Source organism: Nerophis lumbriciformis, linkage group LG03 (assembly GCF_033978685.3).
Source record: "Nerophis lumbriciformis linkage group LG03, RoL_Nlum_v2.1, whole genome shotgun sequence".
NCBI classification, from domain to species: domain Eukaryota; kingdom Metazoa; phylum Chordata; class Actinopteri; order Syngnathiformes; family Syngnathidae; genus Nerophis; species Nerophis lumbriciformis.
In genome coordinates, this window is record NC_084550.2 from 10,995,001 (window position 1) to 11,007,500 (window position 12,500).

Genomic DNA, 12,500 nt, shown 5'->3' on the forward strand with positions numbered 1-12,500 from the left:
GAAGCGGAAACTTGGCCGCATTATGAAGCAAAAACTAGTCTGGATTATGAAGGAGAAACTGGTCCACGTTGTGAAACGGAAACTGATGACAAACTGACATTATGAAGGGGAAACTGGGCCGCTATATGAAGTGGAGACTGGGCCGCAATATGAAGCAGAAACTAGTCCAGATTATGAAGGAGAAACTGGTCTGCATTGTGAAGTGGAAACTGAGTCGCGTTATGAAGGGGAAACTGGGCCCCAATATGGAGCGGAAACTGGGCTGCAATATGGAGCGGAAACTGGGCCGCAACATGAAGCGGACACTGGGCCGCATTTTGAAGTGGAAACTTGGCCACATTATGAAGCAGAAACTAGTCCGGATTATGAAAGAGAAACTGGTCCGCATTATGAAGCAGAAACAAGTCCAGATTATGAATGAGAAACTGGTCTGCATTGTGAAGTGGAAACTGGGTCGCGTTATTGAAGGGGAAACTGGGCCGCAATATGAAGCGGAAACTGGGCCGCAATATGAAGCGGACACTGGGCCGCATTTTTAAGCGGAAACTTGGCCGCATTATGAAGCAGAAACTAGTCTGGATTATGAAGGAGAAACTGGTCCGCGTTGTGAAACGGAAACTGGATGAAGTTATGAAGGGGAAACTGGGCCGCATTATGAAGTGGAGACTGGGCTGCATTATGAAGCAGAAACTAGTCCAGATTATGAAGGAAAGTCTGGTCTGCATTGTGAAGCGGAAACTTGGCCGCAATATGAAGCGGACACTGGGCTGCATTTTGAAGCGGAAACTTGGCCGCATTATGAAGCAGAAGATAGTCCGGATTATGAAGGAGAAACTGGTCCGCATTGTGAAACGGAAACTGGATCACGTTATGAAGGGGAAACGGGGCCGCATTATGAAGTGGAAACTGGGATACATTGCGATGCGGAAACTGGGATGCATTGTTAAGCGGAAACTGGGCCGCAATATGAATTGGAGACTGGGCTGCATTATGAAGCAGAAACTAGTCCAGATTATGAAGGAGAAACTGGTCTGCATTGTGAAGTGGAACCTGGGTTGCGTTATGTAGGGGAAACTGGGCCGCAATATGAAGCGAAAACTTGGCCGCATTATGAAGGAGAAACTGTTCCGCGTTGTGAAACGGAAACTGGATCGCGTTATGAAGGGGAAACTTGGCCGCATTATGAAGCAGAAGATAGTCCGGATTATGAAGGAGAAACTGGTCCGCCTTGTGAAACGGAAACTGGATCGCGTTTTGAAGGGGAAACTGGGCCCCATTATGAAGTGGAAACTGGGCCGCAATATCAAGCAGAAACTGATCCGCTTTGCGAAGCGGAAACTGGGATGCATTGTTAAGTGGAAACTGGGCCGCAATATCAAGCAGAAACTGATCCGCTTTGCGAAGCGGAAACTGGGATGCATTGTTAAGTGGAAACTGGGCCGCAATATGAAGTGGAGACTGGGCCGCATTATGAAGCAGAATCTAGTCCAGAGTATGAAGGAGAAACTGGTCTGCATTGTGAAGTGGAAACTGGGTTGCGTTATGGAGGGGAAACTAGGCCACATTATGAAGCAGAAACTAGTCCGGATTATGAAGGAGAAACTGTTCCGCGTTGTGAAACGGAAACTGGATTGCGTTATGAAGGGGAAACTAGTCCGCAATATCAAGCAGAAACTGGTCTGCATTGCGAAGCGGAAACTGGGATGCAATATGAAACGGAAACTGGGCCCTGATACGAAGCGGAAGCTGGGCTACAATATGACGCGGAAACTGGTCCGAAAAAAGATGAGCTTTGATGACGTTATGACGTCTGTGTCCGGGGTTGCCGCTATGCAGGAGGAACAAACCATTTGGTATTTAAATAGGAGGTGTAGGTAGTCTTAGCGTACATTATTTCATTTCAGTTTTATTTCAGTCCTATTGTCCATTGACAAGATGTACGGTTTTAAAAATGCGAAGACTGTAGAAGAAAGATGAGGTGAGACGAAGCATGGTGGAGGAAAGGGAGCAGAACGTTGGCGATAAAGCAGCTCGATGAAGTCCTTGTTTTTAAAATATTCCCGTGTTTTTCCACCCTCCACAGTGCGAGACGACGACGACTTCCTCAGCCTGAGCGAGCTTCCCGAAACCTTCCCGTCCGACCCGCCGGAGCCCTTGCCGCACTTCCTGTTTGAGCCCGACGAAGGCTACATCGTCAAGAACAAGCCGGTCAACCTGTACTGCAAGGCCACACCCGCCACCCAGATTTACTTCAAGTGCAACAGCGAGTGGGTGCACCAGAAGGACCACACTGTGGAGGAACGCGTGGACGAGAACTCAGGTAAGGAATGTCCAACGTACACGTTGACTTTTTTTTTGGGTTGTGGTGATAATGCTTTTGAAGACGGCCATGTTTTTAACCATTCTTGCTTAAATTGTCTGTTCAATCGGTTACGTAAAGGTGTGTAACGACGTTTTAAATGATACGGCCAAACACCCTTAAGTTACAGTGAGTGTTTAATACAGCATCCTCAGGGACTCATCCCACCCAGGTTACCACTGGCTTGAACTCTTGCCCTCAGGGAGGCGCTATAAGACCTTCAAAGCAAGGACAAATAGACTGAAAAACAGTTTCTATCCTAGAGCTGTTATTGCCCTAAACTCTGCACTTACCTGAACACTCACCACTTTATTACTTGCTTACCTCTAAAAGAGATCTACTGTGCAATATGTTTTTAACATTTTATTATGTTTCCATCCATCCATCCATCCATCTTCTTCCGCTTATCCGAGGTCGGGTCGCGGGGGCAGCAGCCTGAGCAGGGAAGCCCAGACTTCCCTCTCCCCAGCCACTTCGTCCAGCTCCTCCCGGGGGATCCCGAGGCGTTCCCAGGCCAGCCGGGAGACATAGTCTTCCCAACGTGTCCTGGGTCTTCCCCGTGGCCTCCTACCGGTCGGACATGCCCTAAACACCTCCTTAGGGAGGCGCTCAGGTGGCATCCTGACCAGATGACCGAACCACCTCATCTGGCTCCTCTCGATGCGGAGGAGCAGCGGCTTTACTTTGAGCTCCCCCCGGATGACAGAGCTTCTCACCCTATCTCTAAGGGAGAGCCCCGCCACCCGGCGGAGGAAACTCATTTCGGCCGCTTGTACCCGTGATCTTGTCCTTTCGGTCATAACCCAAAGCTCATGACCATAGGTGAGGATGGGAACGTAGATCGACCGGTAAATTGAGAGCTTTGCCTTCCGGCTCAGCTCCTTCTTCACCACAACGGATCGATACAGCGTCCGCATTACTGAAGACGCCGCACCGATCCGCCTGTCGATCTCACGATCCACTCTTCCCTCACTCGTGAACAAGACTCCGAGGTACTTGAACTCCTCCACTTGGGGCAAGATCTCCTCCCCAACCCGGAGATGGCACTCCACCCTTTTCCGGGCGAGAACCATGGACTCGGACTTGGAGGTGCTGATTCTCATCCCAGTCGCTTCACACTCAGCTGCGAACCGATCCAGTGAGAGCTGAAGATCTTGGCCGGAGGAAGCCATCAGGACCACATCATCTGCAAATAGCAGAGACCTAATCCTGTTATTATGTTTTTAAATTTTAAATTGTTTTATTATTGTTGTTGTCTTAAGACTATTTTAGGTTTGTTTTAAAAGCACTGAGCTGGATTGCTGTCCAATTTCGTTGTTTCCATACAATGACAATAAAGGTATTCTGATTCTAATAGAGCTGTTCAAGAAAATTCAAGTCAATCCCACCCATGCGGTTCAATAACAGCGCCACCACCATGGAGTGTATTTGTCAGAAACATAGAAAACCCAACCTATATTCAATTGAATAGACTGCAAAGACAAGATACTTGACGTTCGAACTGGTCAACGTTGTTATTTTTTGCAAATATTAGCTCATTTGGAATTTGATGCCTGCGACATGTTTCAAAAAAGCTGGCACAAGTGGCAAAAAGACTGAGAACGTTGAGGAATGCTCATCAAACACTTATTTGGAACATCCCACAGGTGGACAGGCTAATTGGGAACAGGTGGGTGCCGTGATTGGTTCCATGAAATGCTCAGTCGTTCACAAACAAGGACGGGGCGAGGGTCACCACTTTGTGAACAAATGCATGAGCAAATTGTCGAACAGTTTAAGAACAACATTTCTCAACAAGCTATTGCAAGGAATTTAGGGATTTCACCATCTACGGTTCGTAATTTTATCAAAAGGTTCAGAGAATCAGGAGAAATCACTGCACGTAAGCGATGATATTGCGGACCTTCGATCCCTCAGGCGGTACTGCAACAAAAAGCGACATCAGTGTGTAAAGGGTATCACCACATGGGCTCAGGAACACTTCAGAAAACCACTGTCAGTAACTACAGTTTGTCGCTACATCTGTAAGTACAAGTTAAATCTCTACTATGCAAAGCGAGAGCCATTTATCAACAACACCCAGAAACGCCGCCGGCTTCGCTGGGCACGAGCTCATCTAAGATGGACTGATGCAAAGTGGAAAAGTGTTCTGCGGTCTGACGAGTCCACATTTCAAATTGTTTTTGGAAACTGTGGACGTCGTGTCTTCCGGAACAAAGAGGAAAAGAACCATCCGGATTGTTATAAGCGCAAAGTTCAAAAGCCAGCATATGTGATGGTATGGGGGTGTATTAGTGCCCAAGGCATGGGTAACTTACACATCTATGAAGGCACCATTAATGCTGAAAGGTACATACAGGTTTTGGAGCAACATATGTTGCCATCCAAGCAACGATATCATGGACGCCCCTGCTTATTTCAGCAAGACAATGCCAAGACACGTGTTACAACAGCGTGGCTTCATAGTAAAAGAGTGTGGGTACTAGACTGTCTCCTATTGAAACTGTGTGGCGCATTATGAAGCCTAAAATACCACAACGGAGACCCCCGGACTGTTGAACAACTAAAGCTGTACATCAAGCAAGAATGGGAAATTATTCCACCTGAGAAGCTTAAAAAAATGGTCTCCTCAGTTACTGAGTGTTGTTAAAAGGAAAGGTCATGTAAAAGTGGTAAAAATGCCTCTGTGACAACTTTTTTTGCAATGTGTTTGTGCCATTAAATTCTAAGTTAATGATTATTTGCAAAAAAAAAAGTTTCTCAGTTGGAACATTAAATATCTTGTCTTTGCAGTCCATTCAATTGAATATAAGTTGAAAAGGATTTGCAAATCATTCTATTCCGTTTTTGTTTACAAACTACACAACGTGCCAACTTCACGGGTTTTGGGTTTTGAAATAGCACAGGCAATGTTTTGGCACATTTTCCCCCTTTTTGTGTGCCTCGGTTCAGGAAGAGAAGGCGTGCACCTCTGAAGTGACCTCATGTTCGACTCTATATTGATGTTTGGCAACAGACTCAAAGAAAAGTGACACGTGTCCCCGGATTGCCTGCAGGATGCATGAAAGTCGTGGGGTTAAAGCTATTATTCAGATGTAGTACAGCTGCCACACTGCTCCTCCACCTTCACGGGACGCTTTAATGGTGTCCTCAGTAACGTGTTGGAGCGCCGCCAACACAACAACACCGCGACCTCCGTGTTGGAAACTGTTTTTTTTTGTTTTTTTGCTGTGTAAGCGTGCGGCTTATGCACATGTGTGTCGTTCGGCGTAACCGCGTGAAGGACTAGAGGGCAGTGGGAGCGATTCAGATAGGGAAGATGCTGTGAGAGGCGGGTGGGACCTGATATTCAGGTGGGAATGACTAAAACAGTAAATAAACACAAGACATATATATACTCTATTAGCCACAAAACAACCAGGCTTATATTTAATATGCCACAAATGAATCCCGCATAACAAACGCCTCCCCCCTCCCGTCCATATAACCCGCCAATACAACTCAAACACCTGCACAACACCCTCAATCCCACAGCCCAAAGTACCGTTCACCTCCCCAAATTTCATACAGCACATATATTTCCCCAAAGTCCCCAAAGTTACGTACGTGACATGCACATAGCGGCACGCACGTACGGGCAAGCGATCAAATGTTTGGAAGCCGCAGCTGCATGCGTACTCACGGTACCGCGTCTGCGCATCCAACTCAAAGTCCTCCTGGTAAGAGTCTCTGTTGTCCCAGTTCTCCACAGGCCAATGGTAAAGCTTGACTGTCATCTTTCGGGAATGTAAACAATGAAACACCGGCTGTGTTTGTGTTGCTGCAGCCGCCCGCAATACACCGCTTCCCACCTACAGCTTTCTTCTTTGCTGTCGCCATTGTTCATTGAACAAATTGCAAAAGATTCACCAACACAGATGTCCAGAATACTGTGGAATTTTGCGATGAAAACAGACGACTTAATGGCTGGCCACCATGCTGTCCCAAAATGTCCTCTACAATCCGTGACGTCACGCGCCGGCGTCATCATACCGAGACGTTTTCAGCAGGATATTTCGCGCGAAATTTAAAATTGCACTTTAGTAAGCTAACCCGGCCGTATTGGCATGTGTTGCAATGTTAAGATTTCATCATTGATATATAAACTATCAGACTGCGTGGTCGGTAATAGTGGGTTTCAGTAGGCCTTTAAGAATAGTTTTCAACATATTGAGCAAAAAGGTCTCTTTTTTTTTTTCTACCAAGAAAAATGCACTTGTTATTAGTGAGAATATACTTATTTTAAGGTATTTTTTTTAGCTAATTTTACTTGTTTTGGAAAGTCTTGACAAGCCAAATTTTCTCGTCTTATTGGCAGATAATTTTGCTTAGTTCAAGTAAAATACCCCTAATTATATTTATTTGTTTTCTTCTTTTTGAACACGGACTTTTTGCAGTGTACCATATATGCAACAATGCAATAATACAACAATATTCAACACGTGGTTGAATGAATATATCTCGGAGATTGCCAATTACCGTGTTTATAAATTAGATTGTGTCTCCATAGATGGAGCAGGTGTACCTAATGTTGTGTACATTGGCTCGTCTTAATTGCCCATCTCATTATGCAGCTTCTAATTGAGATGTCAGGATGTGTCCAAAGCCGGAATCATAACACCTGGACGACAGCCAGCATGCACTAATCATCTGCCGTCTTTTGTCTCCCATCATGTCTTCTTTTTTTTTTTTACCTTCCCCTCCCCAGCATCTTTCAGCATTCATTATCGTCATGCGCACCTGCTCGTCATTTATTATTCTCCCATCAGTCGCTCATTTGCGAACCGTCAGTTCCCAGACGGCGCCATCGGGGAGGAGAACATTTCCTCTTAATGAAGGACCTGTGGATTCTCTTGCGTAGACTTCTACTTGACTTCATGGACCTCACTGAATAAAACGAGTTTTTCCATTCCACTCGGATTGAAATAAGCATCAAGCCAGGCTAAAAAAAACAACAAACAAACATGGATTTCCTTTTTAAAATGTTGTTGGATGGAGGAGGCGCCGATTCATTTTTAATGCATCTGGTGCAAAGCAATCATGATGTCATGTTAATAAAAAATGGATTAGCTGCACGTCGCCTACCGCTCGGGGGACACTTAAGCTCCGCAGTACAGTACAGCCTGATCATTACAATTATGTTTGACTTAGACTTGGATTTTATTATACAAACCCCGTTTCCATATGAGTTGGGAAATTGTGTTAGATGTAAATATAAACGGAATAAAATGATTTGCAAATCCTTTTCAACCCATATTCAGTTGAATGCACTACAAAGACAAGATATTTGATGTTCAAACTCATAAACTTTATTTTTTTTTTTGCAAATAATAATTAACTTAGAATTTCATGGCTGCAACACGTGCCAAAGTAGTTGGGAAAGGGCATGTTCACCACTGTGTTACATGGCCTTTCCTTTTAACAACACTCAGTAAACATTTAAGAACTGAGGAGACACATTTTTTTGGAATTATTTCCCATTCTTGCTTGATGCACAGCTTAAGTTGTTCAACAGTCCGGGGGTCTCCGTTGTGCTATTTTAGGCTTCATAATGCGCCACACATTTTCAATGGGAGACAGTTCTGGACTACAGGCAGGCCAGTCTAGTACCCGCACTCTTTTACTATGAAGCCACGTTGATATAACACGTGGCTTGGCATTGTCTTGCTGAAATAAGCAGGGGCGTCCATGGTAACGTTGCTTGGATGGCAACATATGTTGCTCCAAAACCTGTATGTACCTTTCAGCATTAATGGCGCCTTCACAGATGTGTAAGTTACCCATTTCTTGGGCACTAATACACCCCCATACCATCACACATGCTGGCTTTTCAACTTTGCGCCTATAACAATCCGGATGGTTCTTTTCCTCTTTAGTCCGGAGGACACAACGTCCACAGTTTCCAAAAACAATTTGAAATGTGGACTCGTCAGACCACAGAACACTTTTCCACTTTGTATCAGTCCATCTTAGATGGGCTCAGGCCCAGCAAAGCCGACAGCGTTTCTGGGTGTTGTTGATAAACGGTTTTCGCCCTGCATAGGAGAGCTTTAACTTGCACTTACAGATGTAGCGACCAACTGGAGTTACTGACAGTGGGTTTCTGAAGTGTTCCTGAGCCCATGTGGTGATATCCTTTACACACTGATGTCGCTTGTTGATGCAGTACAGCCTGAGGGATCGAAGGTCACGGGCTTAGCTGCTTACGTGCAGTGATTTGTCCAGATTCTCTGAACCCTTTGATGATATTACGGACCGTAGATGGTGAAATCCCTAAATTCCTTGCAATAGCTAGTTGAGAAAGGTTTTTCTTAAACTGTTCAACAATTTGCTCACGCATTTGTTGACAAAGTGGTGACCCTCGCCCCATCCTTGTTTGTGAATGACTGAGCATTTCATGGAATCTACTTTTATACCCAATCATGGCACCCACCTGTTCCCAATTAGCCTGCACACCTGTGGGATGTTCCAAATAAGTGTTTGATGAGCATTCCTCAACTTTATCAGTATTTATTGCCACCTTTCCCAACTTCTTTGTCACGTGTTGCTGGCATCAAATTCTAAAGTTACTGATTATTTGCACAAAAAAAAAATGTTTATCAGTTTGAACATCAAATATGTTGTCTTTGTAGCATATTCAACTGAATATGGATTGAAAATGATTTGCAAATCATTGTATTCCGTTTATATTTACATCTAACACAATTTCCCAACTCTTATAGAAACGGGGTTTGTATTTGCTGCGTTTGGAGGAACACCTTGTGCACCTTCACACACACTTATTTTGAAAGAGACACTCATTTCAATAAGGTAAATAATATATGTCCCTAGAGTCTGTTTATGTGCACCAAACATTAGAAAAAACATATTATACCCCTCTACTTTTGAACTTGCTCGGGAGCTCGGGATCCGTAAGTTTGATCATGTTGTTTTTCTTTAACAAAGAGACGAGTCGGGCATTAAAGGACAACAACTTTGTAAATAAGACAAGCACAGAGTTACAGTGTTTACGTAAAAAGTAGATAACATGTACCAGTCGGACAGAAACATCTCCATCCATTCATCCATCTTCTTCCGCTTTTCCGAGGTTGTGTCGCGGGGGCAGCAGCCTAAGCAGGGAAGCCCAGACTTCCCTCTTCCCAGCTACTTCGTCCAGCTCTTCCCGGGGGATCCCGAGGCGTTCCCAGGCCAGCCGAGAGACATAGTCTTCCCAACGTGTCCTGGGTCTTCCCCGGTCGGACGTGTCCTAAACACATCCCTAGGGAGGCGTTCGGGTGGCATCCTGACCAGATGCCCGAACCACCTCATCTGGCTCCTCTCCATGTGGAGGAGCAGCGGCTTTAGTTTGAGCTCCCCCCGGATGGCAGAGCTTCTCACCCTATCTCTAAGGGAGAGCCCTGCCACCCGGCGGAGGAAACTCATTTGGGCCGCTTGTACCCGTGATCTTGTCCTTTCGGTCATAACCCAAAGCTCATGACCATAGGTGAGGATGTGAACGTAGATTACCGGTAAATTGAGAGCTTTGCCTTCTGACTCAGCTCCTTCTTTACCACAACGGATCGATACAGCGTCCACATTACTGAAGACGCCGCACCGATCTGTTTGTCGATCTCACGATCCACTCTTCCCTCACTCGTGAACAAGACTCCGAGGTACTCGAATTCCTCCACATGGGGCAAGATCTCTTCCCCAACCCGGAGATGGCATTCCACCTTTTTCCGGGCCAGAACAATGGACTCGGACTTGGAGGTGCTGATTCTCATCCCAGTCGCTTCACACTCGGCTGCGAACCGATCCAGTGAGAGCTGAAGATACTGGCCAGATGAAGCCATCAGGACCACATCATCTGCAAAAAGCAGAGACCTAATCCTGCAGCCACCAAACCGGATCCCCTCAACGCCTTGACTGCGCCTAGAAATTCTGTCAATGAAAGTTATGAACATAATCGGTGACAAAGGGCAGCCTTGGCGGAGTCCAACCCTCACTGGAAACGTGTCCGACTTACTGCCGGCAATGCGGACCAAGCTCTGACACTGATTATACAGGGAGCGGATCTCCACATGGGGCAAGATCTCTTCCCCAACCCAGAGACGGCACTCCACCCTTTTCCGTCGCGAGAACCATGGACTCGGACTTGGAGGTGCTGATTCTCATCCCAGTCGATTCACACTCGGCTGCGAACCGATCCAGTGAGAGCTGAAGATCCTGGCCTGATGAAGCCATCAGGACCACATCATCTGCAAAAAGCAGAGACCTAATCCTGCAGCCACCAAACCAGATCCCCTCAACGCCTTGACTGCGCCTAGAAATTCTGTCCATAAAAGTTATGAACAGAATCGGTGACAAAGGGCAGCCTTGGCGGAGTCCAACCCTCACTGGAAACGTGTCCGACTTACTGCCGGCAATGCGGACCAAGCTCTGACACTGATCATACAGGGAGCGAACTGCCACATGGGGCAAGATCTCTTCCCCAACCCGGAGACGGCACTCCACCCTTTTCCGACGCGAGAACCATGGACTCGGACTTGGAGGTGCTGATTCCCATCCCAGTCGCTTCACACATCTCATTGGCATTAAAACTGCAGACACACAAAATGGTGTGTTGCCATACCACTACACTGCAAAAACTGCAATCTAAGTAAGATTAAATATCTCAAATAAGGGTGATATTTGCTTATTTTCTGTCTGATAAGATAATTCTTCTCACTAAGCAGATTTTATGTTAGAGTGTTTTACTTGTTTTAAGTGTTTTGGTCCTAAATGATCTCAGTAAGATATTACAGCTTGTTGCTGAGATTTGATGACCTATATTGAGTAAAACATGCTTGAAACTAGAATATCAACTGTTGCAAAGCCGTGTCATCAACACTCACAAGTATAAAACTACTTTTTTAAAGTAATAATTTCAATGAAACAATAGAAAACACATACTCATATAGTAGTACAGTTGGCACAGTACAGTAAACTGACTGTTAATATTTAAACATTTGCCATTGCAAACAATTTTGAACAGAAATAGTTCATGCACATTCAGATAAATTCTTCAAAATTACAATAAAAAAAAATATGACCAGGGGACAGGCTGTATATATGCACACTAATTGACTGAAAGAGCACGCACTTGGTGCGATGATGTCATGTTATCCATGGAAAAATGCATCTTTAGATTTGCCTGAGCGGCTAGGAGACCCCGAGAGTAACAAGCGGTTGCCTTGTTGCCTTTCCATTAAGAACAATAAATTAATTTTTAGTATAAGTTTGCTGGTTTCAAGAAATGAAACGAGCGCATATCATTATGTCAAGATAATGGCACTAGCATTTACTTCATTTAAGAATATTCTTCAACATATTGAGAAAAAAGGTCTAATTTTTTTTTCTACCAAAAAAAGTGCACTTGTTGTTAGTGAGAATATACTTATTTTAAGGTATTTTTGGTGCATTGAGGTTAGCTCATTGTTTTGGAAAGTCTTGACAAGCCGAATTTTCTTGTTCTATTGGCAGATAAGTTTGCTTAATTCAAATAAAATACCCCTCATTTTTGTATTTTTTTTCCTTGTTTTTGAACACTGACTTTTTGCAGTGTGGGGTTTACTAAAAGTACTACATCACAGCGTTGTCATGTCTGTGTAATCATGTTTTAGTCATGTTTTGTTTAGTTATTGACTCTTTAGTTTCTGGCTTTTCACTCCCTTGTCTTGTTTCCATGGTTACCCATTAGTTTCACCTGTTCCACGTTTGGACTCATTATGCACTCTTGTTTGTCACCATAGCAACCCATTAGTTTTCACCTGTCACGTCACGCACCTGTTTCACATTTTGAGTCACGCACCTGTTTTCGTTAATCATGTATTTAAGTTCATTGTTTTCAGTTTGTCGTTCTGACGACATCCCCACAATTATGCTCTACACACTCTTCATCCTCTTAGATCCTGCTTCATGTCCCATGCCAAAGTAAGTTTTTGTTCCATGTTCATAGTCTTTTTGTTTTTCATAGTTAGTTCTCCGCCATTGTGCGCGCCTTTTGTTTACTTCCTTGTTTTGTAGTTATAGTGTTAAATAAAAATGTACTTACATTCCCGTCTCGCCCGAGCCAACTTTCCGT

General features: G+C 44.7%; 1 protein-coding gene across 2 annotated transcripts in view; it reads left to right on the forward strand.

The window, feature by feature from the left end:
- LOC133578904 (netrin receptor UNC5C-like) overlaps positions 1 to 12,500 on the forward strand; it is a 637,428-nt gene that overhangs the window by 329,123 nt on the left and 295,805 nt on the right. For both annotated transcript variants that reach the window (XM_061933431.1, XM_061933438.1), the window contains exon 2: positions 2,084 to 2,320. In XM_061933431.1, the coding sequence (XP_061789415.1) occupies positions 2,084 to 2,320 (237 nt within the window). The remainder of the gene's footprint in view (positions 1 to 2,083; positions 2,321 to 12,500) is intronic.